General features: G+C 41.0%; 2 protein-coding genes across 4 annotated transcripts; both read left to right on the top strand.

The window, feature by feature from the left end:
* The first annotated feature begins 759 nt into the window (after positions 1-759).
* arf3a (ADP-ribosylation factor 3a) lies at positions 760-7312 on the top strand. Of its 2 annotated transcripts, none has more exons than XM_012824223.2 (5): positions 760-866; positions 2140-2306; positions 2546-2656; positions 3173-3297; positions 4784-7312. In XM_012824223.2, the coding sequence occupies exons 1-5, from the start codon at positions 793-795 to the stop codon at positions 4943-4945; spliced, it is 639 nt and encodes a 212-aa protein (XP_012679677.2). In that variant the 5' UTR covers positions 760-792; the 3' UTR covers positions 4946-7312. The 2 variants fall into 2 exon arrangements, with proteins under 2 accessions (XP_012679677.2, XP_031421592.1); XM_031565732.2 differs by lacking the exon at positions 760-866 and adding an exon at positions 945-1063.
* Positions 7313-8944: 1632 nt separating this feature from the next.
* Positions 8945-22986, top strand: phf8 (PHD finger protein 8). Of its 2 annotated transcripts, none has more exons than XM_042707571.1 (23): positions 8945-9694; positions 11301-11331; positions 11491-11629; positions 11796-11881; positions 12026-12146; positions 12393-12553; positions 13108-13249; positions 13460-13646; positions 13767-13929; positions 14235-14322; positions 14411-14517; positions 14666-14757; positions 14925-15014; positions 17612-17980; positions 18653-18744; positions 18888-19063; positions 19865-19956; positions 20073-20194; positions 20421-20737; positions 20893-20988; positions 21150-21259; positions 21379-21742; positions 21990-22986. In XM_042707571.1, the coding sequence occupies exons 3-23, from the start codon at positions 11532-11534 to the stop codon at positions 22076-22078; spliced, it is 3162 nt and encodes a 1053-aa protein (XP_042563505.1). In that variant the 5' UTR covers positions 8945-9694; positions 11301-11331; positions 11491-11531; the 3' UTR covers positions 22079-22986. The 2 variants fall into 2 exon arrangements, with proteins under 2 accessions (XP_042563505.1, XP_042563504.1); XM_042707570.1 differs by having other exon boundaries at positions 11456-11629.
* Positions 22987-27843: the final 4857 nt, after the last annotated feature.

Genomic DNA, 27843 nt, shown 5'->3' with positions numbered 1-27843 from the left:
GTTTTAGTTTGAGAATAATCACTGACAGAAAAAAAAACATGGACTGACAAAAAAAGAAAGTATGTGGATTAAAAAAAATGACTGGGCTTGTCTTCTGTGAATTAGCGGTGTAATGTGACACTCATCTAATGATCTAACGTGCATTGTACAGACATTAAAAAGCCTATTTTCACTCAAGCCATTACTGGCCTAAAGCAATCTGTCTATGGCCACAGTTTACAGTCACATAATAACACTAACCATAATTCAACAAAGTATGCCTTACATGTCCTTGTGTCATTTCCTCTGCAAAGTAAATCGGTTTGATTCGGTAATGTTTTTTCAACACTTACTCCCATGACACACTTTTTAGGCTGCCAAATCCTGTCATTTGGCACATCTTGCAGGTTACTTATTCATGAAGTCTGGTCTTGGCTGAATAATTCATTACAATATGTATATGCCTCCAATTCTGGCCCACTGATATCTCAAACTGACTGATCCGTTGGGTTTAGGAACAATAGAAACGCTCCCTGGTGTTGATGTTTTAGTGACACTTGGTGGGCTGCGTATACTGGCCTGAACAGCGAACTGGCTTTGACTTCCCATCAAGCTTTCTGGATGAGAGATGGAAAGTGCTGAACAACCGCTGGATTCTTCAGGCGATTTTGACTTTGGACGACTAACGTTCAACCATGCTAACAAGTGTAGAATCTGAGATGTTAAGTCAGGTACCCACCTTCCTTCTCACTGTACAGCTGCTGGGTTGCAGCCGCACGATATCGCGAGAGTCTCGAGCCTACGCTCTTATGAATGCGCCTTACTACATACATCGCGAGAGCAGCCGGTGGTGACTTGCCAGAAATCATCCGGTGTTGCTGTCAGAGGTAAGTCGGGTTGCGCTAAATACGGGTTAAATGAGGTAGTGTGATGAGGAAGATGAAGAAACATATACAGATTGTAAAACATTAATTATTCATACCATTGGGCAGGGCACATTTGCAAATAAATGCAAGTTCTCGATGTGTGTAGCCTACGCTAGGCCACCTCGTCGTCTCCACGATGTCGTGACTATAGTGGAAAGGTGAGGATGAGGCTACATAGCCTTTAAAACGTCATATCATAAAGTAAAAAACATACTTCTATCCATGGATCGTATTTACATATAGAATATTTATATCACTACCCTAAATCGCCACACATCCTCTCTTCAATCGTGGGTTGCCAGGAGAAAAACTTGTTTGTAGCCTAGGCTACAGCATCAGGACCAGCATCCTATTAGCCTTTAGTCGACGTCGATTTGGATTTGACACCTTTATGGCTCTCAAGTCTCCTCTTTCTCAGTGCACAGCCCGCAAATATGATAGCGAACCTAAAAGCAATTACGTTTCATCGTTTCTTGATTCAGCGAAAATTCAGTCAAATGTTGGTAGGTTTAGCAGTCTGCCAGGTCAACTGCCTGCTGTGAATTGAAGTGTATTACATTCGTTTTCCTTAAGGTTTGTAACGAGGTGTTAATGTCCTTAATATCAACAAATGGCCTGCTGTGTCCTTCACGTTTTTGCGGTAACACACACCAGAGCCGCTACATTACATTGCGGTTTGCCCGTTTCTCTGGCTGTGAGGTGAAGGAAGTGCGGAAAGGAACGAGGTGGAAAATGGAACATGTTTTGATGAACGCAATCCAAGTTTACAAAATCCGGTTTGCTTGAATTAATGTCGAAATTATGGTGTTGCTTTTAAGGGTGGTCTTTCACTGTCATTTTGCATAATGAAATGGATCACATTAACTTGCTCCCACTGCTTGAGATCACATATGTATGGAAATCTGAAGAGGTCAGCTTGTTGGGCTGATTTACATTCTAAAATGTTCTGTTTGCACAGGAAAATAATCCTTGTAAAACAGTCTCTGTTTTGTCATTGTATATTATTCTTTTCACCGTGATCCATTTAATCCGGGTGATGTTTCACCATCATACTGCAATTCTCTCATTTCTTAAATGCAAAATGACAGTATTATTATAATGTAATATCCACAATGGCTTTGAACTGCATATTCAATCCCTGAGCAGTAACCTCAACAACAATTTAAGGCAAACGGAACGAATACCAGGGATAGCAGAGTTAATGCCGCCATGCTGTGCTTCACTTTCGTTGCAGAGAAGGCCAGCCAGTGAACATGGGTAACATTTTTGGCAACCTTTTGAAGAGCCTTATTGGAAAGAAGGAGATGAGGATTCTGATGGTTGGCCTGGACGCAGCTGGGAAAACAACAATATTATACAAACTCAAGCTGGGCGAAATTGTGACGACCATTCCTACCATCGGTACTGATTCTTAAAGGGTCTATTTAGTTGCTCCATCATTACAATACATTCAGCTGTTTGGTGTGTTTGTTGTGTAAATCTTGTCAGATGTAACTGTATGTATTGTATCTGGTGAAGTCTAGTATGAGGAGACCAGCATAGCAGCCTGAAGGTCAATACTTAATATGCTTGAGTGAAAGGTCATGCCCAGTTTTTGTGGCAGACATTCATTCCAACACCTCTGTGCCTTCTCTGCCCAGGGTTTAATGTGGAAACGGTGGAGTACAAAAACATCAGCTTCACAGTGTGGGATGTTGGTGGCCAGGACAAGATCAGACCTTTATGGAGGCACTACTTCCAGAACACACAGGGTAGGTGCTGCCGAGGTCACCTGACCACCGGACACCAAAACAGAATGGCTGATAGTCCAAGAAAGATTCGTGGCTAATTGCTCCATGAAATGAGTCGACCACTGATTACCATACTCATTCCAGAGCATTAAAATAGCATAGACATCAGCCTGAAACTTGAGTGCTGCATTCACTGTAATACACACACACTTGCAGCATGCAATAAATCTGTCATTTTTTGTCATTTCTCGTTCCACAGTTTTGTTTATTACTGTTGGAGCAGGCCCACCATAAAATCTAATATAGTTGTTTACCAGTTGTCAGTGGTACATCATTTGTCATTTATGCAACCTATGACAGTCTTGGTTTTTAATTCCGGTTGAGAACTCCACATTGTAAATTCATTCTTGACAATTCAAGAAAGATTGATTCTAGAAATGTATCCAGATATGTGTGGCCCTTTCGGGGTGTGTTTCTCCCAGGTCTGATTTTCGTGGTGGACAGTAACGATGGCCCTTTCGGGTGTGTCTCTCCCAGGTCTGATTTTCGTGGTGGACAGTAACGACCGCGAGCGGGTGAACGAGGCCCGTGAGGAGTTAATGCGAATGTTGGCAGAGGACGAGCTGCGGGATGCTGTGCTTCTGATCTTCGCCAACAAACAGGCAAGAGAACCCCGCTGTATCATTCTTATCCAAGCTGTACACGAGCGATCCAGACTTACTATGAATGGCACACTGACATTGCCAGAAGTGACTTTTAAGCACATGCATCATTCTTCTTTTTAGCTGAGCTCTTGTCCCAAAGTCTTTACACTTTATCACCCTGACATATTTCTTCCATTCTTCCTTGCAAAGCGAGGCACTGCACTGTTATTCCCTCAGTTCAAATCCTCTCTCAAAACCCACCTTTTCAGGATTGCATTCTCACTGTAGTTGCCATGCTGTTTTTACTTGCACTTTTAATTTTAATTGTTTTGTTATTTGTTTGCTCCTGTTTTAAATTGTAAAGCGTCCTTGAGTGACATGAAAGGCGCTGTGAAATAAAATGTATTATTATTATTATTATTATTATTATTCCTAGGGTTATTTTTCTTCATATTTTTTTCTCTCCAATTTCTCCAATAATAATTCTTGAACCGCTTTACATAGAAACTTCATTCAAAAATGATACGCTTTTCCACTGTAGGAACTTGGGGCACTTCCCAGGTGGTGTGAACATTCACAGGGACAGCCCCGGACAGTTCCGGAGGCGACAAAACAATGATATATTTCTCCAGCGGCAGCACCGACAGTAGACCGTCAAACCAGAGATTTTTTCAATATAACGTTAGGATTACTTCAAGGTTGAGTCGACAGTTGAATTTTGCTATAACGTTTGACACTCAATTAAATGGCTTCATATCAGCTGTAATTACCTGATAAATGAATGTACCACCACCACTATGATGAATCAAGGCCTAGTTCACTCAGTAACTGTAATCTCAACAAGCTAAATATGTAAGATTTCATTTATGTTGCTGTATACAGCTTGTAAATCTGGCTGGTTTTAAAAATGGCACTTGTTGTCTTCCACTCACTTCATGTTTAACCAATAAGCATGAACCATCACTGCAAGTGCCACACAGCAGTTTCAGGGCTGCACAGAAGTACCTACCCCGGAAAGGGTACTTATTTTGCCCCCGAAAGAGGTCCCACAGGGGGGGGGTTACGTTAAAAACCTATGTTATTTTCATTTTTCTACACTTACTACTTTTCTACCATGCTTTTTAAATTACTAAAGAAAAAAACTAGTACAGTTTCTGCAGGCTTTCATTTGACCATTGTTACACCATAATCAGGTGGCTTGCTGTCACCTGCACCAACACCTGCACCTGCTGGTGTTTGCTGTCACCTGCACCAATATGAAGGCTCCCTTTATAACTAGGAGTATTGATAAGAGGCACCTTCCATACTCTACACACCATAGCAACACCTTAGCAACTACTTAGCATGCACTGAATTGCGTTAAATGTTCTAATCTTATTCTATATATTCGTTTTGAATATTTAAAAAAAAATGGTTTCATACGCAATAGTATTTCCTTCAGGAAATGCAAATCTATTTCTCATTTCTTTCTCTCTCTCTAAAACACTTCCTTTTGGCACTATAGGACCTGCCCAATGCCATGAATGCCGCTGAGATCACTGACAAGCTGGGCCTTCACTCGTTGCGCCACCGCAACTGGTACATCCAGGCCACGTGTGCCACTAGCGGCGACGGGCTGTACGAGGGCCTGGACTGGCTGTCGAACCAGCTCAAGAACAAGAAGTGAGGCAGCCAGCCGGCCAGGCTGAGGGGTGCGGTGAGGAGACACCTGAGCTGGAACTTCAGCAGAGAAGCAGTACTGGTGGGCAGTTTCCTTCACTCTGTTGGCAGGGTGAGATGGGGGCGAGGCCATAGCAGAGTTTAAACTGACCCTCTCCACCTCACTCTCAACCTCCTCCTCTCCTTTTTGTGCTAAACTCAGTAGACATCATTATCTCACTTGAGATCTTGTGCAAAGGAGTTGTTATGACAGTGAGATATTTTTGTGATGTTTGTGATGCTTACCTTTGTACAGAGTTTGAATCTGAGAAGCCAGGCTTTTATTCGTGTACTGTTACGCGATTCTGAACACATTTTTTTTTTGCATTAATTGAGGACATTTTTAGATCAACTACCAACTTGTTTGGAAAGTTCTAGTGGACTGTAAATAACTAAGGAAAGAAAGTACATTAGCAGCAGTTTCATCAATCAGTCTTTTTGTCTCACCACAACCAATTAGTCATTGTTGTCTGCACTTCTGACTCTTTCCTGTTTGTGGCACATGGTTAAATACATGCTGACTTTAACTTGTGTCTCACTGCATTTTATTAGATTGTTTCCTTTCAAAAGACTTGTCAGTGACTCCACCAAATTCTAAAATACCATTGCTGAGGGGTTGGTAGGAGATGAGTTGTGGTCTAAGATATTCCCCAAATGTTGTACAACATCCTTGCAATTTTTTGTTATTGCTGTGTGTTAGGAATTTTGTTATGTATACTGCTCTTGTTCGTCTGCTTTGAAAATGTGAGGATAAATATTGGCAGTGGGAATCATGGTAGATGTAGATGTGCATTGTCTTGTATCGGAGAGATTGATGGTTCAATACACATTTTGATTTTGATAAATCCACAGATGACCTACTTTAAGGACAGTATACCACTCATTCGATCTAGAAACAATTTGATCCAAACAGCATCATTAACAAAGTTGTGATAAACACAGCCAACCATTCCCAAGCTTTGGGCATGGCATCCACCTTTTGCATTCATATGATGAGGGTTATACGAGGCCTTAAGTCAAGTATTAAGATGCAAGTTAAGTGATGGCTTTTTACCCAAGCACTGTCTGACTCTCTGCTCATGTTGCTTGGGATCTAGAGTGTTGAAATATCATTACACTGCCTATGCGATGGCATATTCACTCAAAAGTATAGATATTTCATTTTTGCAGTTGAGTTGCAGTATGTACTACTTATCACACAAGGATGTATTTTTTTTATTTACATACTTTACTTTGCTCTCCTTGAAATGTATGTATTTAAACAGGTATTTATGATTTACTTGTGTCGAGTAGTACACTACTCGACTATTGGGCCCTCACCAATTCCTTCAGAATATAATGTACATATATTATGTATATGTACCATACTGAAATCTTCATGTAAATGATTCCTTGTGAGTATTTATTGTTCTCATACTTGAGGTCAGTTGAATATTAAAGATTCAGAAAAGAATAAAAAAAAAAATCACTTGAGTATGACTATCCTTAGGTTCTACCAATTACTGATCGTTTCTATCTATTGATGTTTCGTGCTACTCCTTCCATGGTTTTACAGTGATGTGCAACCAATTGACTATGTTCTTCATTCAGACTTTCTCTCTTGCTATACGCACTGAACGAAGTGTATGTTGTGTTTATTTCTTGGGAATTGGCAATGGCAGGGGCACTATTACTATAATGTCACTCCTTGCGAACATTCCTGAGATTACTAGCATGGAAACATTAGAGTAGGGACATTTTTTTCTTTTACTTCTAGACTTTACAGACTGCCACTCATGCTGTGTTGTTGTAATGTCTGTTATTTAGAAGATTGATAAGACTGATTTTACACTCACACACATAGACTTATGATTTACTCAACTGGCAACTGTGATGGTCAGCCATTATGATGTTGAGTTGTGGTGTGTTCAACATGTAGGAGGTGATCATGTCTTCCTGTGCAGGGCATACTAAGAGAACACTGACACTCTTTATATCACATTACATCTTGAGAAGTGTGCTTGTCATTGTTGTGGTTGTTCATTGATACGTTTAAAGTTATATCAAAATTGCAGGGTATTGATTTGTGAATGCAAATACTACTGAAATGATAATATTGTTTATTAAATACAAATGTATAATAATCCTATGAGAAGTAGGTGTTTGAATGAGACAAAGTGGTACTCTGTTTTCTCTCTCCAGAGATTTGTAGATTCAAAATAATATTTAGACTAATGTTAAAGATGACATATGTTTGACTCAGTAACTTTTACCAATACCAAAATGTAATGAACTTCAAAGAATTATAATTTTAACTTACTGTGCACCAAATAAAGATTTTATGTATGAACAATGATTCCAGTCTTGTGTATATTTATGGGCCAATAAGTTGACTGTTATTATATTATAATGATGTTATTATAACATCATTATAATATAAATGTATTATTATTTACTATTCCTGTTTGCATAAATAGATGTACAGTATTCATACCTGATAACTGTATAGTTTAGAACATCCAGGGCCTTCATAAACACTTTCCTTTAAAGGGTAGATTTACTGAGGCTGCCACTGATTGAATGTTTTCTGAAAGTTGGAACCTCAAAGTGAGAAACCCTTCCCAGAGACATGTCGAGATTGACTTGCTCTCATCTACACACACACACACACACACACACACACACACACACACACAATCAACCTGTTCCTGCTCGCAGTGTGTCTCCAGGGACGTGACAGCAGTATGTGGGTCAGGAGCACTCGCTGGGCTGCCAGCCCCCGTGGCCCCCTGTAGGCCAGCCACAATAGCGGCACCACTGCGGGTGCCATAGCTGGGATTCCCTGCCGTAACCGAGGCGTCCTCACCGAGGGCACAGACATAGTGGCAGCGGCGCTGCAATCAATTCATCAATCTTGTGAAGGCTGCTGCTGAAGCTGGACCCACCCACCCCCAACCCCAGGGCCAGGGCCAGGGCCACCATGGCAGATGTGGGGGCAGATCGGGAGAAATCAGTAATTTCCCACACCCCCCTTGGATCCAGGAACTGAATGTGTCACCGCAGTCAACATAAGTTCAGGATGGGGTGGGGGTGTGGAGGTGGGGGTGTGGAGGTGGTGGTGGTGGTGGTGTGATTCAAGTATGATTCATTGCATGCTGTCATTACAGGACACACTTAAAGAAAACATCTGGTTTCCATAGCATCCCTCCTCTTCCGTGTTATCATTTATCAAAGTAAGGGGTATATTCCACAAACACAAAATATTGCAAATGCTTGTGAGACATCTTTCCTGACTCTTGAAACAATATGTTGTCGAGACTAGAAGAAGAGTTCAATGATAGTCATCTAAGATCATGACCTCTTTCTCTTTGAAATAAACGACCCATTTGCACTCAATGGATGCCCAATGAGCATCAATCCTTACTCATTCTGAGTGTGAAATAGTGAGCTTGTGTCGCCACCTGGTGGTCGGTCACAAGCTTGGAGGCTTCAGTTTTATATCATTCTACGAATATGGTGAAACATGAACTATAAAACATCTATTTGATCACATCAAACGTTTGAATTGCTGTCTATACATTTAACAAATCTCTATTAATGTAGAATATGGCCCCTGAGCAATACACGTTATGTGTTTTACATTCAAGTTGAAAAAAAAAAATTGACTGTCATTTCTGGAGAATTACTATCAATGACAAAAAGAATACTTCATTGTACAAACACTTTTAAATAGCTAGGGATCTTTGTTAGTGCTCATATTGAATATGAGTTGTCCCATTTCTGCCTCACCTTCTCTCAATGTATATATAGGCCTATTTTATGAATGTTGCAGGGGTTAGGTATGCAAATTACAACAGTTACAAGAGAAAATACTTAGAAGGACTTACAAGAGACAGGTGTGATCAGTGAAAAGTTCTTAACGTTAAAAAAAATGTGCCGTCAACGTTGGAATGACAAATTTTCGTTTTGACTTTTTTACAAAGCAGTAGATCTGTGTACATGGCTAATGCTTTTGTGTGCAAAATTAAATGTGTAAGGATAGGCCTAACCCATTTTTTAACATAGATAACCTAAACATCAGAACGCAGCTAAATGCGGATGATCTTTAAAAAACGGCAATGATTTCCATTACTTAAATTAAAAAAATATATATATATTTTTGACCTTTGCCCTCGCACGTTCAAGTAAACTGTCCGACTGGTGTTCACTGAAGATAGTGTAAGACTTGGTACTCCAACCTGGAGATGATAAAACAGATGACAAAGATTTAAAGCAAGCTAAAGCATGGCATAGGCCAAACTTTTTCTGTCTTCATAAGAGTTTAAGTCACTCTACAGGCCCAAGAACAATGTTTGAGTACTGTAAGAGTACATCCACCTTTTTCATTATTTGGCTAGCCAACTGGTCTTAGCATCCAATGAAAACCAACTTTATTGTTCACAGAACTGTAGACAGTGGTCGGTCCGCGGATGGATTGAAATGGCACCGCTGCACTGCGAGTCTTTATGTCTGAATTGTTTTAGATTTCGTGTTACCAGCTCGAATTTTTCACTTCCATGATATCATATTAAATGATTATCTGTTTTCCTGTATATGCACAAGAAGTAATGTAATATAAACTGTTAATAAGAAATACTTGCCGATCAGAAATAGGCCGCTTTGAGCCTCGGGTTTTCGTAGGAATTCCCACCGTCATGGAACTCTTGGCTCTCTCGCAGCTTGTGACAATTTACAATCGGTAAGATCTGAATTCGCTGTGCCTTATGGTTAAGTGATTACAGTAACTATCTAGAAGTTTCTGTGGTATACCCTTACGTTGTATTGCATTCAGCTGACCAACATAGTAAGTCTTTTAACGTCTTAGTCAGATTTGAGTAATCTTATCTCTTGTGAATAGCTCATCATTGGCTAGTTTGCTATTGAGGTATCTAGCTATTTGGCTTACTATCAGCTTGCTAAATTAGCTAATTTGCTCTGCGAGCAGAGTTAACCCGTTGCAAATACCAAATAAGAAGTAAAACAAGTTTAACTTTAACTATTGTATAGCTTGACAGTACCACTTGCATTAAAGTAAACACAAACATTTTGCTACGTGTAACAGAACAAAATTAGCAAGCTAACGCTAACTAATGAATCCACGTTAGCTAGCTTTGTTGACGTGACTGACTGACTCACTTTGTTCCTTAGCTAGCCAGATATGTAATTTCAGGAATAATAGGCTGCTTAACGAGGTAGCTTACATCCTCGTTGTTTTCCAGTTTGATGACTGAAGTGTTTATTTTCTGCTAGTTTGGGAGAGCGCTAACGGACTTGGACAAAATTAGCCTCTTAGCTTGTTATTAAAGCCAGTTGATGATGTTAGCTAGTAAGCTATTGGAACTAATCTAGCTCTGCTAGCTGCTAACTACTTCATAATAGCATTTACATTGAAGGAGGAATATGGTCAGTGCTACGCAACTAGTTAGTTCTAAACTTTTACATTTGAGTCTGCTAACATTGATTGCTAGCCAGTTAGGTAGCTAGAGCTTACTGAGGATTTACTAGCTTGAGAGATAACGCTCCATGTTATTTATGCAAAACACACAACAGACTCATACTCTGAATCAGTTTGTGAAGATGCGCAGTGTAACGTCAACTAAGTTTAACCCAATAACCCATCATGTGTTTTGCTGTAAACAGATTAAACCTTATTCTTACTCTAGCAAGTAAGATATAGCTTGTGGCGTTAGCATACAGCTTGTACCGTTAAGCTATGAGTATTTTGACAGCTAGCAAGCGAAGTATGGATTGACCGATTAGTTTGCATGCGTTTACTCCCAAGTCTTCTGGCTTGCTTATTATTATTTTAGAGTTATTGCATTTTAAGTATTGTAGCACTTTACTGCGAGTGTGTTAAAGTACAGTATGCTAACTTACTGTAGCATACCGCCTTGTTTTTTGAATTTACTGACGCGCCTTCCGATGACTGATAGTGTTCTAGAATCTAGATAGTTAGAAATGTCGTTCAAATAGTAATTGTCCTGCTAAATTACCACACCTTGCTTCATGCACGTGAAATAAAGACATGAAATGGTAGTCTGTAATTGACGTTCGCGGTGAACTGAGTTCACTTTGCGAGTTGTATGATTTAACGTTCAGAGGACCATGGAGGCAAAATCCTCTACATGGCACATCAGTGCGTCTCATGGGTCTGCAGCAGTATTCCCTGAATGGTTTGCTAGTACAAGTTTTCAGATGTCACTATAACATGAAAAATGTTGAAATGATATTAACTCTTGTGTAGTAATATGTAGACTGTAAGCATAAATATAAACTAACATGTACTCATTTGCTGTCTTTCACAGGTGTCACGATGTTATGAACACAGTGCTTCAGGTGTGAATCCTGAATTTGTCTCTGACCTCCCGGTTCATCAGCTGTGGAGAAATTCCACTGTTACCACTAAATTTAAAAAGAATCGTTAATGGTGAACTATAATTGTGTATTTGCAAAAATCCAGAGCCTGAAGTTGAGTTTTCTTTGAGATTACGCCAGTCTGTGAAACGGAACATCTGAGTATTACCAGCAAAGTCAGAATGGCTTCAGTTCCTGTATACTGCTTGTGTCGGCTTCCCTATGATGTCACACGCTTCATGATTGAGTGTGATGTTTGTCAAGACTGGTTTCATGGCAGGTGAGCTTGTTTAAAATTAGTCGAAGATTCATAATAAACCGTGGACCTATTGATTTGCTTATAGAAGAAAATGTTTTTAAAAAGCGTTCTTTTTGTGTGTGTGTGTGTGTGTGTGTGTGTGTGTGTGTGTGTGTGTGTGTGTTTTTTTTTTGTTTGTTTTGACCAGTTGTGTTGGTGTAGAGGAGGACAAGGCTGCAGAGATTGACCTCTATCACTGTCCCAACTGTCAGGTCTCGCATGGCCCCTCTGTCAGTAAGTATTAGTCGTACATCCCTTTTTTATTCTAACACCTTGACCATTAATGGCCTTTCTGTTTTATCACTCTGATTTCATATAGATCTAGACCTCTCCCTTTTGATGTTTCATCTGACCACTCTTCTGTAACTGTTCTGGTAGTGCGTAAGCGACGCGGGGCTCCAAAGTCCGATGTAAGCGCTGGTACGAGAGATCCAAGCCGACCAGTGAAGACGGGCACCGCCCAGTTTGTGAGGGAGTTACGGGGCCGCACGTTCCCAAGGTGACAATCAAAAAGCCAGTCATCTTTTGTCGAAAGCATTTCTTTTTCCATCTCACTCCAAACAAGATGTAGGCCATTTGTAATTTTTGAAGTTAATACATTGCTTTTGTATATATCTGGGCCTGTGTCTGTCTGTCTGTTGGTTTTTCTATTCTGTTTTCTCACCATTGTACGTTATTGTAGTTGCTGTCAGTTTCGACCCTGAGTGTTGTCACTCATTGATGTGTGCATGTTTCTGTATGCTAGTGCGGACGAGATCCTTCTGAAACCAACCGGGGCCCAGCTCACAGTGGAGTTTCTGGAGGAGCACTCTTTCAGTGTCCCCGTCATGGTTCTGAGGAGGGACGGGCTGGGCATGAGCCTGCCCCCGGCATCTTTTGGTGTCAGTGATGTCGAGCACTACATTGGTAAAATCCTTTTCCTAACATTAAAGTAGTAGTAGTAGTTCTTTGTCGAATTGAGACCACTCAGTTGCAGCGTCTCTGTATAATTGAATGTTCAGTAGTAGGACATCAAGTTAAAACCTTCAAAGTCTCCCAGAAACTCTATTTAGAACAACCAGTCCACTGTGTTGTTTGGGGCTTTTTCTTTAACAAGAAGAATGACTCATTTGGATTCCAAGAATGTAGCTTCAGGGCCCGTTACTAGTGTCCAAAAATCTCCAGAAAAGATTATTTTTATGGCCAAGGCAGAAGATGTGTAAGCATCGACAACTGACAAGACTAAGCATATCAGAACAGCATGACTATCTAGAACACACCAAAAGTATTGGAAAAATAACAGTGACGTGCGAAGGGAGCTGCGTGAGAGTTGCGAAAGTTCAGAGAAAAATGCTCTGTAGTCCATAGAGTATAGAAACAGCTTGACATTTTTACAAATTTGTATGTTGAATGCATGCTTCTTCAGGCGTGTTTTGTGTTCGGTGAGGTATGGTAAATGCTTTGGTTGTGTATGTTTATAGGTGGCGACAAGGAGATTGATGTAATTGACGTTTGCCGCCAAGCTGACCTAAAGATGAGCCTTGGGGATTTCGCTGAGTACTACAACAGCCCCAATAGAGACAAAGTGCTCAATGTGATAAGCCTTGAGTTCTCAGAAACCAAGTATGTTTATATGTCTCTTTATACATCTGTTTGTCTGTCTGTTTGTTTGTTTGTTTGTTTGTTTGTTTGCTTCTGTATCTGAGGAGCATCCTTCACATTTTTCACTGCATTTTAAGATCCACGACATTTGAATAAAAATCTCAACTTTGTTAACTTTTAATGTTCATCATGCTCTTTTACAACGTGCACCAATTCTTCTTCTTCCCTAAGGTTGTCTAACCTGGTGGAAACCCCAAAGATAGTGAGAAAGTTGTCTTGGGTGGAGAACTTGTGGCCAGAAGAGTCTGTGTTCGAGAGGCCCAACGTGCAGAAGTACTGCCTGATGGGTGTGAAGGACAGCTACACAGACTTCCACATTGACTTTGGAGGAACCTCTGTGTGGTACCATGTGCTACGAGTGAGTGAGCAAGCTGCGTGAACTAAAAACTGAATTTCCTGTTCAACAAAACCGTGGCAAAGAATAAAGAGACAGTCGAATGCGTTTATAATGGAAGGCTTTGAAAAATGTTTCTCTCAGGGTGAGAAGATCTTCTACCTGATCCGTCCCACCCCTGCCAACCTGGCCCTCTTCGAGCGCTGGAGCTCCTCCTCCAGTCAAAACGAGATGTTCTTTGGGGATCAGGTGGACATGTGCTATAAATGCTCTGTCAAGCAGGGAAACACACTCTTCATTCCAACAGGTACATTTACATTTAGTCATTTAGCAGATGCTTTTATCCAAAGCGACGTACAAAGGAGAGAACAATCAAGCTACGAGCAGTAGAGACCAAGTGTAACAATACTACTTTACATAAGAAATAAAGAAGTATTTATTGTTTTAAGTGCTGCAGGTACCATGTTGTCCTGCAGTACTTACTAGTGAATGTAGATTGTTACCTTGTCCCATGGTTATAAGTAGTCTTGGGTTTATGCATTAGATAATCCTTAATGCACTTAAAATGCTGCTATGTGTGACATGCTGCTTTGTCCATTATTTCCTCTTCAGGATGGATTCATTCTGTTCTCACACCTGTGGACTGCCTAGCCTTTGGAGGCAACTTCCTTCACAGCCTCAACATTGACATGCAGCTTCGGTAGGTACAGTTCGTGACACGTATGATTCGGTTGACTGAATCTGATTCATTGATCCGGTGTTCTTACGTGGTTTTTGCTCATCCGTAGTGCTTATGAAATCGAAAAGAGGCTGAGCACAGCAGACCTGTTCAGATTCCCCAACTTTGAGACCGTTTGCTGGTATGTTGGTAAACATCTTCTGGATACATTCAGAGGTGAGAATCTTTATGTTGGATATTTGAGAGCGTTTTATGTGTTGTGTACTGGATTGTTTCAGGTGGCTTTTGGCAGATCTTCAATGCCGGCAGTCACAATACACGTTATTAGTATTGCCGTGTTGGTTAACATGCTACTACTCTGCAGGTTTGAGAGAGAACAGGCGTCATCCCGCCAGTTATCTGGTCCATGGAGCCAAATCTTTGAACAACGCCTTCCGTGGTTGGACACGTAAAGAGGTAGTGTGCCTTGCAAACATATTTAATAAATAAAACATACAAAAATATGTAATCAAATGTATGTGAGGCTGACCTAGTGACGAAGCAAATATGTGATTATATGAGCTTACTGAAGCAAATATGTGATTATATGAGCTTACTGAAGCTTACTGTGTGTTTCTTCTCAGTCACTGTCTGAACATGAAGTTGAAATCCCAGAGACCATAAAAACGCCACAGTTGGTTAAAGACTTGGCAAAAGAGATTCGATTGGTTGAGGTGAGTCAGTACCAAGTGTCACCATCACTGTCTTTTCAGATAGCCAACTAGCGGAGCTGCGTCAATTACCGCCATGCGTCAATTATAGGACACATTCGGCGTTGTCATGTTTACATTCACTCTCGTGATCAACTTCGGGCGACTATGGCAAGAAACGTAAGCTCCCACAAAAATAGGGCATTTAAGCTTTACTTGTGAAAAAAATTAACTCTGTAGATCTAATTTAAGCTTGTGAAATAGTGTTGTACTTTTGCGTGTACATTATAGTGTGGAACACTTAGCGGCGCGACGAATATTTTATTTGGTCTTAAAGTTGTACTGTCAGATTTATTCTCTCCAGATGAAGTTTGACTGTGATTTTAAACTGTCATTTCAAATGCTAAAAACAGCTAGCATGATGTAATGTAAATACGGATGCTTACAGAGACTAAATCCGATTACTCTGGTCGTTTAGACCTATGTCAATATGAAAGGCACTTGTTGAGAAATTGGGCGGGAGAATAACGCGATTTGGTGAGGAAGGTCGCCTTCCGTAGTTGCGTTTACAGTTTAACTTAAACAAAGTTGAATTAGATATAAATGTTGTATTTCCACGAACAAAAGTACATTTAAAATACCGTTATAATAAATGTCTTCATTTTTAATACATAACATACATAATCATGCCATGTTTGTTTTGTGCATGTTTAAGTGAATAGACTGCACCTACAACTGAATCAGGTCAAAGAAAGCCCACAAATAACCCAAATTAAACAAAAATAACACTAGTTAGATTAACATTTGCTTGTCAAAACATATTGTGACAGTCATTTGTACAGAAATTAGACCGGTATATGTCAAAGGAGGAGGAAAGCATATTATTATCTCGAAAACCAACGCGGTAAGTGGAACAAAGTGGGAGTGTCCTATAATTGACGCAGGCGAAAACGTACTCATGTAACGTGTCACCCTAAACATTAATAGAAATTTTTAGAAATAAGTTTTCTTGCGGTGTTAAACGAGTCTTACAAGTTAAAAAGGACAAATATCTCTCTCGAAAACTGTAAGTTTGGCTAACCTTATACATAACGTTAATCTATAAATAGACTTAGCATATCAATTTTTCAACAAACTGTCCGATAACTGACGCATCTACGCTATATCAACAGTAGCAACAACAACACAAAAAAAACAACAACGTTAAGGCACATTGGGCCTCATTCTCGAACGCAGTTAAGAAGAATTTAAGAAAGGAATTTCTTCTGAACTCCACTTCCGGTGTTTTAGGAACAAATTTGGCATTCATGTAAGTTTTCTCATCTGGGATTTTTTTCTGAACTTCAGAAGAATTTCAGAACGCGAAATAGCAGTCGTAAATCGGAGTTTTCTTAAATGCAATTCCTCAAAAAACCACAAGATGCCCCACGGGGCCGCTCCGTGTTAAGTGTTAAGGGCTGAATTTGTGAGAAATCGTTGGTGATTGCGTTCACATCAACTCTACAGACATCCTCGGATTTAAATAATAATAATAAATACGAGAATTTGTATCATTAACAATTACGTTTCACATTTATAGTCATGATTCTACGAGGCATTGTGATGTCATAAAATAAATAAAAGCACTACACGACACGAACACTGAAAATGTAAGTGAATAAATAAATAAGCACTAAACTCACGTTGATATAACCATAGTGGAATAGAATGGACACATCTACATCCTGCAACAGTACCTCTACCTCTGCACCGGTGAAGTTAGATCTGCGTTTACTCAACCGGTGCCCGCTTTCCGCTTTGACATGACTCGCTTTCGAGTTGCTTTCGCGTGGATTCGGTCGATTCTGACTGCACACGTCACTACAGTTGCGTGTCCTTATAAGGAGCTGGCGGGGCGTGTATGTATGCAAATCCAGGTGCACGAGAACGCGCTTTCAATTTAAGAAACCTCATTCGGGGTAGCACAGCTGATAACACTTCGGCTGCGTAAGAACACATTTTCAGGCGTTCATGAATCTGGCGGAGATCTTTTTCTTACGTTGGTTTTTCGAAGTCCCTAAGAAACATTTCAGAAGAAACTTCAGAAAATGTTCGAGAATGAGGCCCATTGTGTTCCTGCTACCCAAATGCCAGAAGATGCATAGCTGCCCTCCATGATTGGATGGTGATAAATAATGTAATTTCATGTTTAAAATTCACTGCATTGAAAGGTGCTACCTTAACATAGCCTATTATTCATTTTATTATTGACATTACAATGTTGCTAGAGCAATTTAAGCTAGCAGGCCTAATGTACTGCAACATAACATTAGGATACGGTATTGTTAGCTAATGTATGTGTTTTTATCTTTATGTGGGCTCATTTAAGCAATGATGGAAACTTAGATGAAATGCAGCTAAGTGAATATAGGTTACTATTTTATATATATATATATATAAAAAAAGCAGGTAAATCTATTATCTACGGATGTATCTTATACTGACTCTGGGCAGCCACGTCTCTCGTCTGGGCAAGAAAAATGGAGCATACCCTTGCCCAGTGGGCAGACTAAAAAGATTAGGATTTGTCCACTCCTGGTATAAGTACCAGCTTGTCCTGGTCTGTTTCTTTGCCTCTCTAGGATATCTTCCAGCAGAACCTGGGTCGCAGTGGGACCTCGTTCCCTGGCCCCCCGGGTTTACAGTCCCCACACCCCAAAGCCCAGGTGTCCTCCCCTCAGAATTCTGGACGGCCCCCGGGGAAAAAGAGAGGCCCCAAACCCAAAGACACGCCCGTCGGAGGAGGAGGAGGAGGAGGAGGCGGAGGAGGAGGAGGCGGAGGAGGAGGAGGAGGAGGAGGAGGAGGAGGCGTAAGCTCCCCCAGTCCCAAAAAGAAGAGCCTGAAGAAGGAGATAAAGACAGAGGCAGGAGAGCTGGATCTTCTGGAGATTCACACCAAACACACACTCAAAAAGTTTCAACCTGGAAATAAATCCAAGAACAAAAACAAGGTCAGGCTCTTCCTGTCAAACTGTAACTCTGGTCTGCATATAGTGACAAAACAGCCTGTAAATAGTTACCATAGTCATCTTGCTTAAATGTCATACTTCATACATACTTCCGCTTGGTATTGCTATAGCAAAGTGCTATTTTTACACCCAAAAGCATTATGTAAGAAACTTTGGTTGAACACAGTGGAGTTTTGTAATGTGTCTTCTGTAGCTATGAGACTGTCAGACTCTAACAAAGCAAACGTTTCACCACTTTCTTCTAGTGTAGTCACAACGCCCATCTACTATGTACTTACTTTGTTGCTAGACTGTCATTTTTTAAATGTGTTAACGTTAAGAAAATGTAGATGTATTGCATTCTGCTTTATGGGGAAAATATTACGCAATTTCTGAGATGTAACTCCTCTGGATTATCTTGCAAAAATAAAAATGAAGATGACATTCTATTTGCATGTTCAGACTATGCATGTGGCTTTTCACGCCGGCATTAACTGTATTTAGATTTGATGTTTTTTGAACATTTTAATTCATTAATTTTCATGATGTTTTGTTCGTGTTGGCACTCTGCGATTCTTTTGAATGAAGAGTGCGTTACAAATAAAATGTATTATTATTATTATTATTATTATTATTATTATTATTATTATTATGTAACTGATTGATACTCTGCAGATGGAGCTGCCCTCAGCCTGTATGGATGACTTTGAAGGCAAACTGAAAAAGAGCAAGCTGAAGCTGGTGCTGACCAATGGAAAAATACAAGGGTAAGCCAAGACCGCAGCGCCCACTCTGCTCATCTCTCTCCATTATTTGTTTAGTGTCACCGTGTCCGTCTTGCTGTCATTTCTCCTCCCCTTTGCGCTCCATTTCTCATTCTGCCCTTTGTCCGTCTCGGCCCGTCTCGCAGGAAGAAGGGCAACCGCGCAGCGTGCTCTAACGGAGATGGACGCGTCTCCAAGTTCCAGCCTCTGCTGCCCAGCTCGGCTCTGTCCGACCTGGACTCGGAGGACGAGCTGCAGATAGACGAGTCGCCGCCCCCCCCACGCCGCAGAGCGCCCCCCAACAAAAATAAAAAACTAGTCGGTGAGGTCCTTCATCCTGCAGTGTGTGTGTGTGTGTGTGTGTGTGTGTGTGTGTGTGTGTGTGTGTGTGTGTGTGTGTGTGTATGTGTGTATGTGTGTGTGTGTGTCCTAGAGTGGGTTGGTGGTGAAAGCTGCTCTTGAGCCAAAAAGTCCTGCCTGCCAGAGTCTTCCTTCCCTTCCCCCTACTCATGAACAGGTGTCCGCTTACCCTTGTTAAGTTTATTTCAAACAAGTTTAATTTTGTCTGTCTAAACCATTTTGGAAAGCCAGTGGCCTAGTGCAAAGGCTGCAACGGTTTAAGAGGGGAGGCAAATTACGACAGGGCCCTGAAAGCCCAGAAGTATGCAAGATATTTCTTCCCATCTAGCACGTAGGAGTGAAATGTTATGCAATTAAACACCCCGTGCCTCGACAGTTGAAAAAAAGGCTTGTCAGGTTTTCGGCTGATGCCTAGCAGTTGTGAAAAAAGGTTCAGCACACCCAATTGGAAAATAAGGCGTGTGTGTCCATTCATGGCCAGAGGGGGGTGATTATGGTGGGTAAGGCATTTTGGACTCAAGACCACTACCATACAGTATTTTCAACGTATTGTTCATGTTTATTAATGTGAAAGCGTGAGCCATCCTCTGAGTACAGTGACCTCTTGTGTCTGCAGTGTGTCTTTGAGTTGAGTATGGACCAAACTTTAGCATTCACATTAGTACAGAAATTCCATTCGCTTCGCAAACTCTCTTCATTAAATGGATAAGAAGTAAATGCTTTTAAGTGTTTAACTTTTGTTTTATTCTCCCTGACTGTGCAGCTGCGGGACTGCCCAGGAAACTACCCCGGGCCAAGCCTTGCTCCGACCCCCACCGTGTCAGGGAGCCAGGAGAGGTGGACTTTGATATCGAGGTTCGTCTGATGCCAGTGGCCTCTTCTCTTTGTTCTAGCAGTTTCTGCCAGCTCTTGGATATTGACAGAGTTGTGTATCTCAGCGGCATGGTTCTAATGACAGCGACTGTCTTTAGGAGGACTACACCACAGATGAGGAGACTACACTGACGATGCAGGCAGTGAAGGGTGGCGCCGGGGGAATCCTGGACCTGCTCAAGGCCAGCAAACAGGTGGCTGGGCTGGACTCTGCTCTCAGGTACTCCAGCTAATCCTACAGTCCCATCAGTATTCACAATAACCACACTCGCACTGTCTGGAATCTATTGGTGATGAATCTGAAATTACAGGAACGATTCAAAATGCCATTGCAGCATTACGGGTGTAGCTTCCAATTCTGTTGAAGGCTTTACAAATATCTGGTGTAGTACGTACAAAACCAAATACAACATCTGCTAAATCAGACTTCCGATCTTGTTTTCCAGTGAGGAGGCTCCTGCCTCTCCCAGCACACGAGACGCCATCCAGGGCATGCTGTCCATGGCCAACCCTCCATCCTCTTCCTCGTCGTCCTCGTCCTCTTCCTCTCCTCTCTCGGTGTCAGGCAGAGCCCCTGAGGTGCTGCCGAAGGAGAAGGGCCGGGCCACCTGGGTGTCGGGCGGGTCCAAGAAGAACGAGAAAAAGCCTGTGGTCCAGCGGCCGGGGAAGCGGCCAATCAAACGCCCCGCCCGCCACCTCAGCGACGAAGAGAGTCCGGATGATCAGGAGACTCTGGGAACGTGCTTCAAGGACGCGGAATATGGTGAGGGGAAATGTTCAGAAGGAGGTCAGGATTTTCAACCTCCCTATCCTGTCAAGCCAATGTACGAACGTTCAGTCAGACTTTTACATCTTACCAGTAATAATGAATGACAAGTGGGTGGTTTTACATTCTGCCTGAAACTGTTCTTTTTTTAGTATACCCCTCCCTGGAGTCTGATGAGGAGGACCATGCCGCTAAGGCAAAGATGAAAAGGAAGAGGAATTGGGACGATACGCCCTGGAGTCCTAAAGGTGACGTACCCTACTCACCTTACTTCGTGGACCAAATGTCCTCTGTTGACAATGATAAATACTGAGTCTGTAAAGGGATATTCCCAAAAGGCTTATTTTTTTTCTTCTTCTTCTGTAGCCTGTTCACTAATGCATGTCTTTATGTGGATCCATTCGTACAGCCCGCGTGACCCCCACACTGCCCAAGCAGGAGAGGCCGGTTCGAGAGGGGGTGAGGGTGGCGTCTGTAGAGACTGGCTTGGCTGCCGCCGCTGCCAAGCTGGCCCAGCAGGTGAGGGAGGTGACAGGCGGTCATAAGCCTGAGGCGGAAGCTACAGATAGTCACAAATAAGCCTTACTGAAAGTGACCTAACCACTGAGCCTCTTCCTTCTGCTTACCCCCCCCCCAAGGAACATCAGAAGACCACCAAGAGGAAATACACCAAAAAGCGCCCCTCTGCCCCCCCAGCGCCGCCCCCGCCCCAGGCCGAGCAGGCGCCCCCCTCGCCCCTGATGCCCAGCGAGCCCACGCCTGAGGTCGTACAGGAGGAGCGCAGGCTAGAGGCGTACTCGGCCAGCCTGCTGGACCACGAGTACACGGCGGGACCCGGACCCTTTGGCCCCGGGGGGCCCAGAGGCAGCGCCGCCATGGCGCCGGGGGTCTTCCTCACGTCCAGACGGCCCTCGCTGTCCCCGCAGAACAGCAGCAGCTACTCTCCCTCTGCCCCATCCCCGTCTGGACAGACCAGCCCCGGGGCAGCTGGAGGAGGACAAGGTTAGGACACACACACACACACACACACACACACACACACAGTCATGGTAGTACTCTCAGGCAATTGACACTAGTTATGGCTGTGCTATAAGTATACTTATAACATTGTAACATTTATACCGTCACAAGTTATTTGAAAAAAAACTTCTATTTTGAAACATTGATACATTTTCTTTTGTGATGCAGATGTGATACTACATGTGTGTTTATACCTGGCATCGTGTCCTCGTTTGTCTTCTGCTTACAGGGAAGCGTCCAAAGAAAGGACTTGCCACAGCCAAGCAGAGGTTGGGAAAAATCCTGAAAATTCACCGGAATGGCAAGTTGCTCCTGTGAGAAGGTGGAGAGGAGAAAGGAGACGGAACGAGACAATGAAAGATGCGAGGCTGAGAGGAGAGAGACGGGGAAAGGACAGCGAAAGGACAGACGGGTCTAAAGCAGGAGAATGGAGTGAAGCAGTGATACCCAGGTCCACTTCGGCTGTGGAGAACAAAAACAAACATGTACATTATTTTGCCCCAAGCAGGGGCATCTGGTTTTAAAACGTACGGCCAGGTAGAGGAGAGGAGGAGCCTGCCAGCTGATCCTGTGTGTCACTGGGATGAAGCATGAGACTGAGTGACTACCGTGTTTGTACATTTGTATGTCATCCATCCCTCGTTCCTCAAATCTGCCCCCTTCTCACGTCTTTGATCATTAGCAACATACCATCCCAACCAGTTACTTGTTTTTGATAAGTGGGGGGTTGGGGGGGGAAGTCAGGTGTCAGATTAGTTCAATTCTCCCTCATGTGTTGAAAAGCTGACATGTAATGATTTTTTTTGATCTTGCTAAGGATGCATGATTCAACTCGGCCTGAATTGAGAGTGTGTGACTGTGTGTGCGTGCGTGCGTGCAGCAAACGGCTTATTACCACCCTAGCCACTTTTTAAGTTCTGTGTTTTCATATGGAACAGTTATAGCACACATAGGATGAGGACTTCAGTGCTCACAAGGGAAAGAACAATGACCGTTTCAAACAAAGCGACTGACCTCCTTGTAAAGGAAACACTTTTTAATTTAGATTTGTTCCCACCCCACTACTGCAAATGTTTGTACAATAATATTTTTGTGTAGCATTATCATTGCAAGGACCTGCTAGTCTACGTGGAGTACATGTCACTCTGTTTTTTTTGTTTTCCTTTACACATATGTACGCATGACCTCCTTCCTCCATATGAACCCCCTTCCTCTCATCTTGTCTGAATTCTGTTGTACTATAATGTTCAAAGTGTTTGTTTCAAAAGCTCCCTCTTAGACCCAAGTTGCTGTAGATATCCAAACCTGTGTACTAAAATCAGCTTTGCCAGCTTGATTATTAATGTTGCAATGCAGTCTTTTGAACTCATTCAAGAATGTGTGTTTCTCTGTGTCTATATTTTTTTAGTTGCCCGGTCACCCAGGATAGGCAGTAGGATGCTCTCTTGCGAGGAGACTCTAGATCTTTCCTGTCCGCCTTCACAAAATTGTGTAGTACACAAACGCTTGATTCACTGTAATGACGTGCAAGTAAATAAAGATGTTTTGCGGGTTAGGAATGGCTGTGGTTTAGATGGAGAACATTAATGGTTGAGGTGGGGTTTTTTTTCTTCATAAAGTTCATTGTATATAACTGTTGTAATTTTGTTTTCATAGTTTTAAGGAATTTTCTTGGTTGCATCAAAAACTTTCTTGATAACATGAATTCTGTATAAAATACATAAATGTTTGGAAAATGTTAGAAATAGTTGTTTAGTTGTTATTATTTGTATGTGGTAATTATTATTTTTAGTTGGTCCTGTTTAGTAATATTGTAACAATGAAGTTAATGTATTCAAAAGCTCAGTCCTTTGCTACTGTTCATTTTGCTATATTTTCTTTTAGTAATTAATATTAATAACTATTGTCAAAATATTTGTTGGGTATTTTTTTTTAAGATATTTGGTCAAGATGGCTTAAATATAATAACATTTTTAAACAAAGTAATTCATGACTTTGGCTTTGCTATTATGCTTTGATTGAACTGTTTTCATGTTCTCAGAAAAAAAGAGCCCAGTATCCCTCAATATTTTTTTGTCTTTTGTTGAAGTCAAAATTCCCTCTCTCACAGAAATGAATGTATTGAATGCCAATCACGAGCACCACTAAACATTCTAAATGTGTATTTATGAGACGTATTTATTATTTTGTACTGTTTCCAGCGATTGATCTAAGATGTCATCAATTCGATCAACCGTACTTTCTGAGATGCACACCCTTGTGTCAGTTACCATGGCACTAGTTAAACACATTTCTTGTCAGGTAGTACATATGATTGTACAGTGTAGTTTGATTTGTGTTTGTAAGATGAAAGATGAACAAACGTGGGTCTGGCCCATTATTTAGTATGGCAGATTGAGGTGATCATATTCCTCGTGATTGGATGTTGACCGCTACCATGCAGACATGAGAGTAACTGGGTCTGTTTTTATTGTCCATGTTTTTTATAGTTTGTTGTCTTTGCAGATATACCATTGGTCTGTAAACCACTGTACTTCGCTGTCTTTTAGAGACTTATGATACTTAAACATAGCTATCAGACACTCTAAATTTAACTCTCCATTCTCAAGAAATGGTCAAGATCGCAGAGTGAAATTCACATCAAGAATCACATCATTGTACCATCCCAACTGCCCATCACTTCTGTGTAGCATAGCCATTTATTAACTACCGAAATGGTTTTAAACACCATGCTTTTCTCTGACTCCTTTCTATTTGTAAATAACTCCGTAAAATGATGTAGACATGTTTTATAGTTATTTCTCACATTCTTTTCAGGTCTCATAGTCATGCGTTTGAATATTTCTGTGCTCCAAGTTTTTTGTTGTTTGTTTATAATATAAATTAGTGTGGTTCACACAATTCCTCTCAGGGTTTATTTTATATTGATTATGAATTTGTTGTTAATAGATTAATGAGCACCCACAAATGTCACTCAGTTCACTCCAAATCTGCTTTGGCATATCATTCATAAAGAGTATGTATCCATCCCCTGATTTTCGGAAGTTTAGAATGGATTTTTCAATTACACTCAATTAAAGCATATTTTTTAAAGTTATGGCATTGTTTCAGTTTCTTTTTTGAAGAAAGCGTGTCACACACTCTTAAGTCATTCACTTAAATGTTCCGTATGTTGTTCCGTAGACATCATTTGTCTAAAACACTAGATACACATAAACAGATTTTGTAAATGTATTGCGTTAAATTAGATTTGCCCACTGCTTTGAAAAGAAATGTAAAAGTTCTGCTCACACTGTGTGTACCTCTTCTGCACATTTGCCACCTTCCAATCATGCAATTGACCAATATCTCATGAAATTCAACAAGTTGTTCACCACATATTACAAAAAGTGCCTTAACAAATTAACTTTCTTAATTTTCAGCTAAAACTGGTCTTTTGTACATCCAAAGGTTCTTTGACACCTTGAGATTTTCTTGATAAATGACAAATAAATTATTGTCAGAATTCTCTCTCAATCCTTTTTTTTGCGCACCACTCTTTTGCACTCTCTGTTTGTCAGTGTAATGTTTTCAGGAAACAAACAGGTGTAAATCTTTTTTGGTGTCAGCTTTACATGCTTGTAACTAATAGACAGTGTTGGGGAGTAACTAGTTACATGTAATGGAGTTATGTAATTAAATTACAAAATAAATGGAATTGTTATCTGATACGGTTACTGAGAAAAGAATATGTATTTAAATTAGTTATTCATTAAAATGTTGGTGATAACAAAGGGGTTACATCCGAATTCATCCTCTTTGGTAAAAAGCTTTAAAACTTATATATAGAATATAACATTCATTACATTACATTGCATATATTTGCCATCTAGACAGGCTCCATTCATTTGGCAGCATGCACTACAATGTTGAGCGTTGTGGTTCTCTCTTCTCTTAGGAGGCAGCAGTGGTACAGGAGGTAAAGAAGTCGGTTAGTAATCAGAAGGTTGCTAATTCGATTCCCTGTCGAAGTGTCCTTGAGCAAGGCACTGAACCCCTAATTGCTCCTGATGTGCAGTGTGCCATCAGTGTAAATGTAAAATGTGTATACATTGTAAGTCGCACATATGTAAGTCGCTTTGGATAAAAGCGTCTGCTAAATGTAAATGTAAAATGTCTTGTTTGAACTTGCACTGCCAATCAAAAAGTAAGCGAAAGGAATCAAATGTAATAAGTGACAACACTTTTATGAAATAATTCAAATTGTTACATTACTTATTACATTTTTAACAGGGTAACTAGTAATCTGTTAGCTATTACATTACCAAAGTAACATTCCCAACCCTGCCGATAGGTTGATAACAGTCAATTGTTGATATGGTCATGCAATCCTGCAAGCATCCCTCATTTTTTATAAGCAGTCATGTTGAGTTTTATGACCAAATGCAAAATGATACTGTGAAAAGCAACATTTAGGCCATTGCATGTAGAGTAATAGATTTAGCAAAACTACTTATTTTAGTGGTGCTGTTTTGTGCAGAGATTTACATTTATAATGGATTTATACTTATAATTTGCATAGCTATGTCGTGTAGTAGTGAAGTTTTGTGGATAATATTTGGTTCTGAGGAGCTTTTTATTTAAGATTATTTGGGACCGATTTCACCAGAGGTGCAAAGTAGGAATACAGCACTCAAATTGATATATTAGTATTCAATGAGTCAGAAATGTAGAAGACGACCCTCCTTAATGAAGTCCACCATAGTGATAAAACAATTGACCCCCACATCAGGAAACACTGAGCCCCCCTCTACCTCCCCTACCCACCTGTCTGTTTCCAGAACTCAGGTGAAGAGGCAGCTGGAGAGGCCAGGGGTATTGTCTGAACATGGGCTCCCTGACCCCCACCATCTACAAAGAGTATCTGTTCAAGCAAATCTCTTATTTTTGAAAGTACAGAGTAAAGTGCATGCTATACTTTAGATAGATAGATAGATAGATAGATGGATGGATACTTTATTAATCCCGAGGAAAATTTAGGTCATCCATAGTAGCTTATATACACTTACTCACAGACATACATACATAAATCACATACACATAGGGGGGACATGTTCACAGGGAGTGGGGTGTTTACAGATACAGGAATGGATCTGACCCTATGGTACATTGTGCATAGCTTGGTAAAGTGTTGAGGAAAGTGTTGAAGTAGTGACTGGCATGTTTGCACAGGCATACATCATGAGCAGAGAAAGAGGTGGAAGGTGAAGTAACTATAATATAAAATGATATATTAATTGTATGAATTAAAAATGGTTTCTGTGTGGACACCTTATACAGAATAATTTAAGTCATCTTCATATTGATAAACTGATCCTACCTTCTCTAGTAGGCCGTAGCTATATTTGTTGTGCTAGCTTTAAAAACAGATTTGTATTTCTATTGGTTTGGAGAGAACAATGCCAGCACACAGTGCACAGCCACCTATAGGCATAATTTTAAGACCTTTATGAAACTCTTAATCCACAGCTTTGGCTAGATCCCAGGTTATGCTAAAGCTTTGTAAGACCTGAACCACCATATTTCATACAATATCTGCTGTTTACACACAGGTTATTAAAATGAGGTCACTGTGTACGAAATATCCGTTGAAGCCAAACATTAATGCAAACACCTCACAAAACACCTAGCAAGCTGAGAAGCTTATACTTGTTATTATTAAGTTATTGGCAAGGTGGTTGTTATAATTGACAACCCAGTTATCTGCAGGGACAAACCACTGCTATACCTACTTCAGTCGACGTAACAGATTCACACTAACCACTGTTATGTTTTTCTTCTTCCCCTCCTTTCGCCTTCGATTTCATTTCGAGTAGTATTATGACAGGTAATTGTGTTTCACTGTGTTGCCTAATTATGAAGCTCCTAGCAGGGTAATGCTATGGGGATTCTAGGCATGTCATTGTGGTCTCCTACACGAAATCATATATTTCAACAGGGGTATTATGTAATGGCTGTGGACTAACGTAATCAGTTGTCCTTGGGGCCCCCTTCCAGCAATTGCCTGCTTTGCCTCCCCTGTAGTGACGCTCTTGGGAGAGACT

The sequence above is a fragment of the Clupea harengus genome, chromosome 4 (genome assembly GCF_900700415.2).
Source record: "Clupea harengus chromosome 4, Ch_v2.0.2, whole genome shotgun sequence".
NCBI lineage: Eukaryota > Metazoa > Chordata > Actinopteri > Clupeiformes > Clupeidae > Clupea > Clupea harengus.
This window is presented reverse-complemented; position numbering and strand designations above follow the sequence as displayed.

Coding starts and splice junctions, on each gene's coding strand:
- arf3a (XM_012824223.2), top strand. CDS start 793: ATGCGCCTTACTACATACATCGCGAGAGCAGCCGGTGGTGACTTGCCA. Junction 867..2,139: donor ATCCGGTGTTGCTGTCAGAG/GTAAGTCGGGTT, acceptor CTTTCGTTGCAG/AGAAGGCCAGCCAGTGAACA. Junction 3,298..4,783: donor TGATCTTCGCCAACAAACAG/GCAAGAGAACCC, acceptor TTGGCACTATAG/GACCTGCCCAATGCCATGAA.
- phf8 (XM_042707571.1), top strand. CDS start 11,532: ATGGCTTCAGTTCCTGTATACTGCTTGTGTCGGCTTCCCTATGATGTC. Junction 19,957..20,072: donor AGGTGGACTTTGATATCGAG/GTTCGTCTGATG, acceptor GACTGTCTTTAG/GAGGACTACACCACAGATGA. Junction 21,260..21,378: donor CTGCCAAGCTGGCCCAGCAG/GTGAGGGAGGTG, acceptor CCCCCCCCCAAG/GAACATCAGAAGACCACCAA.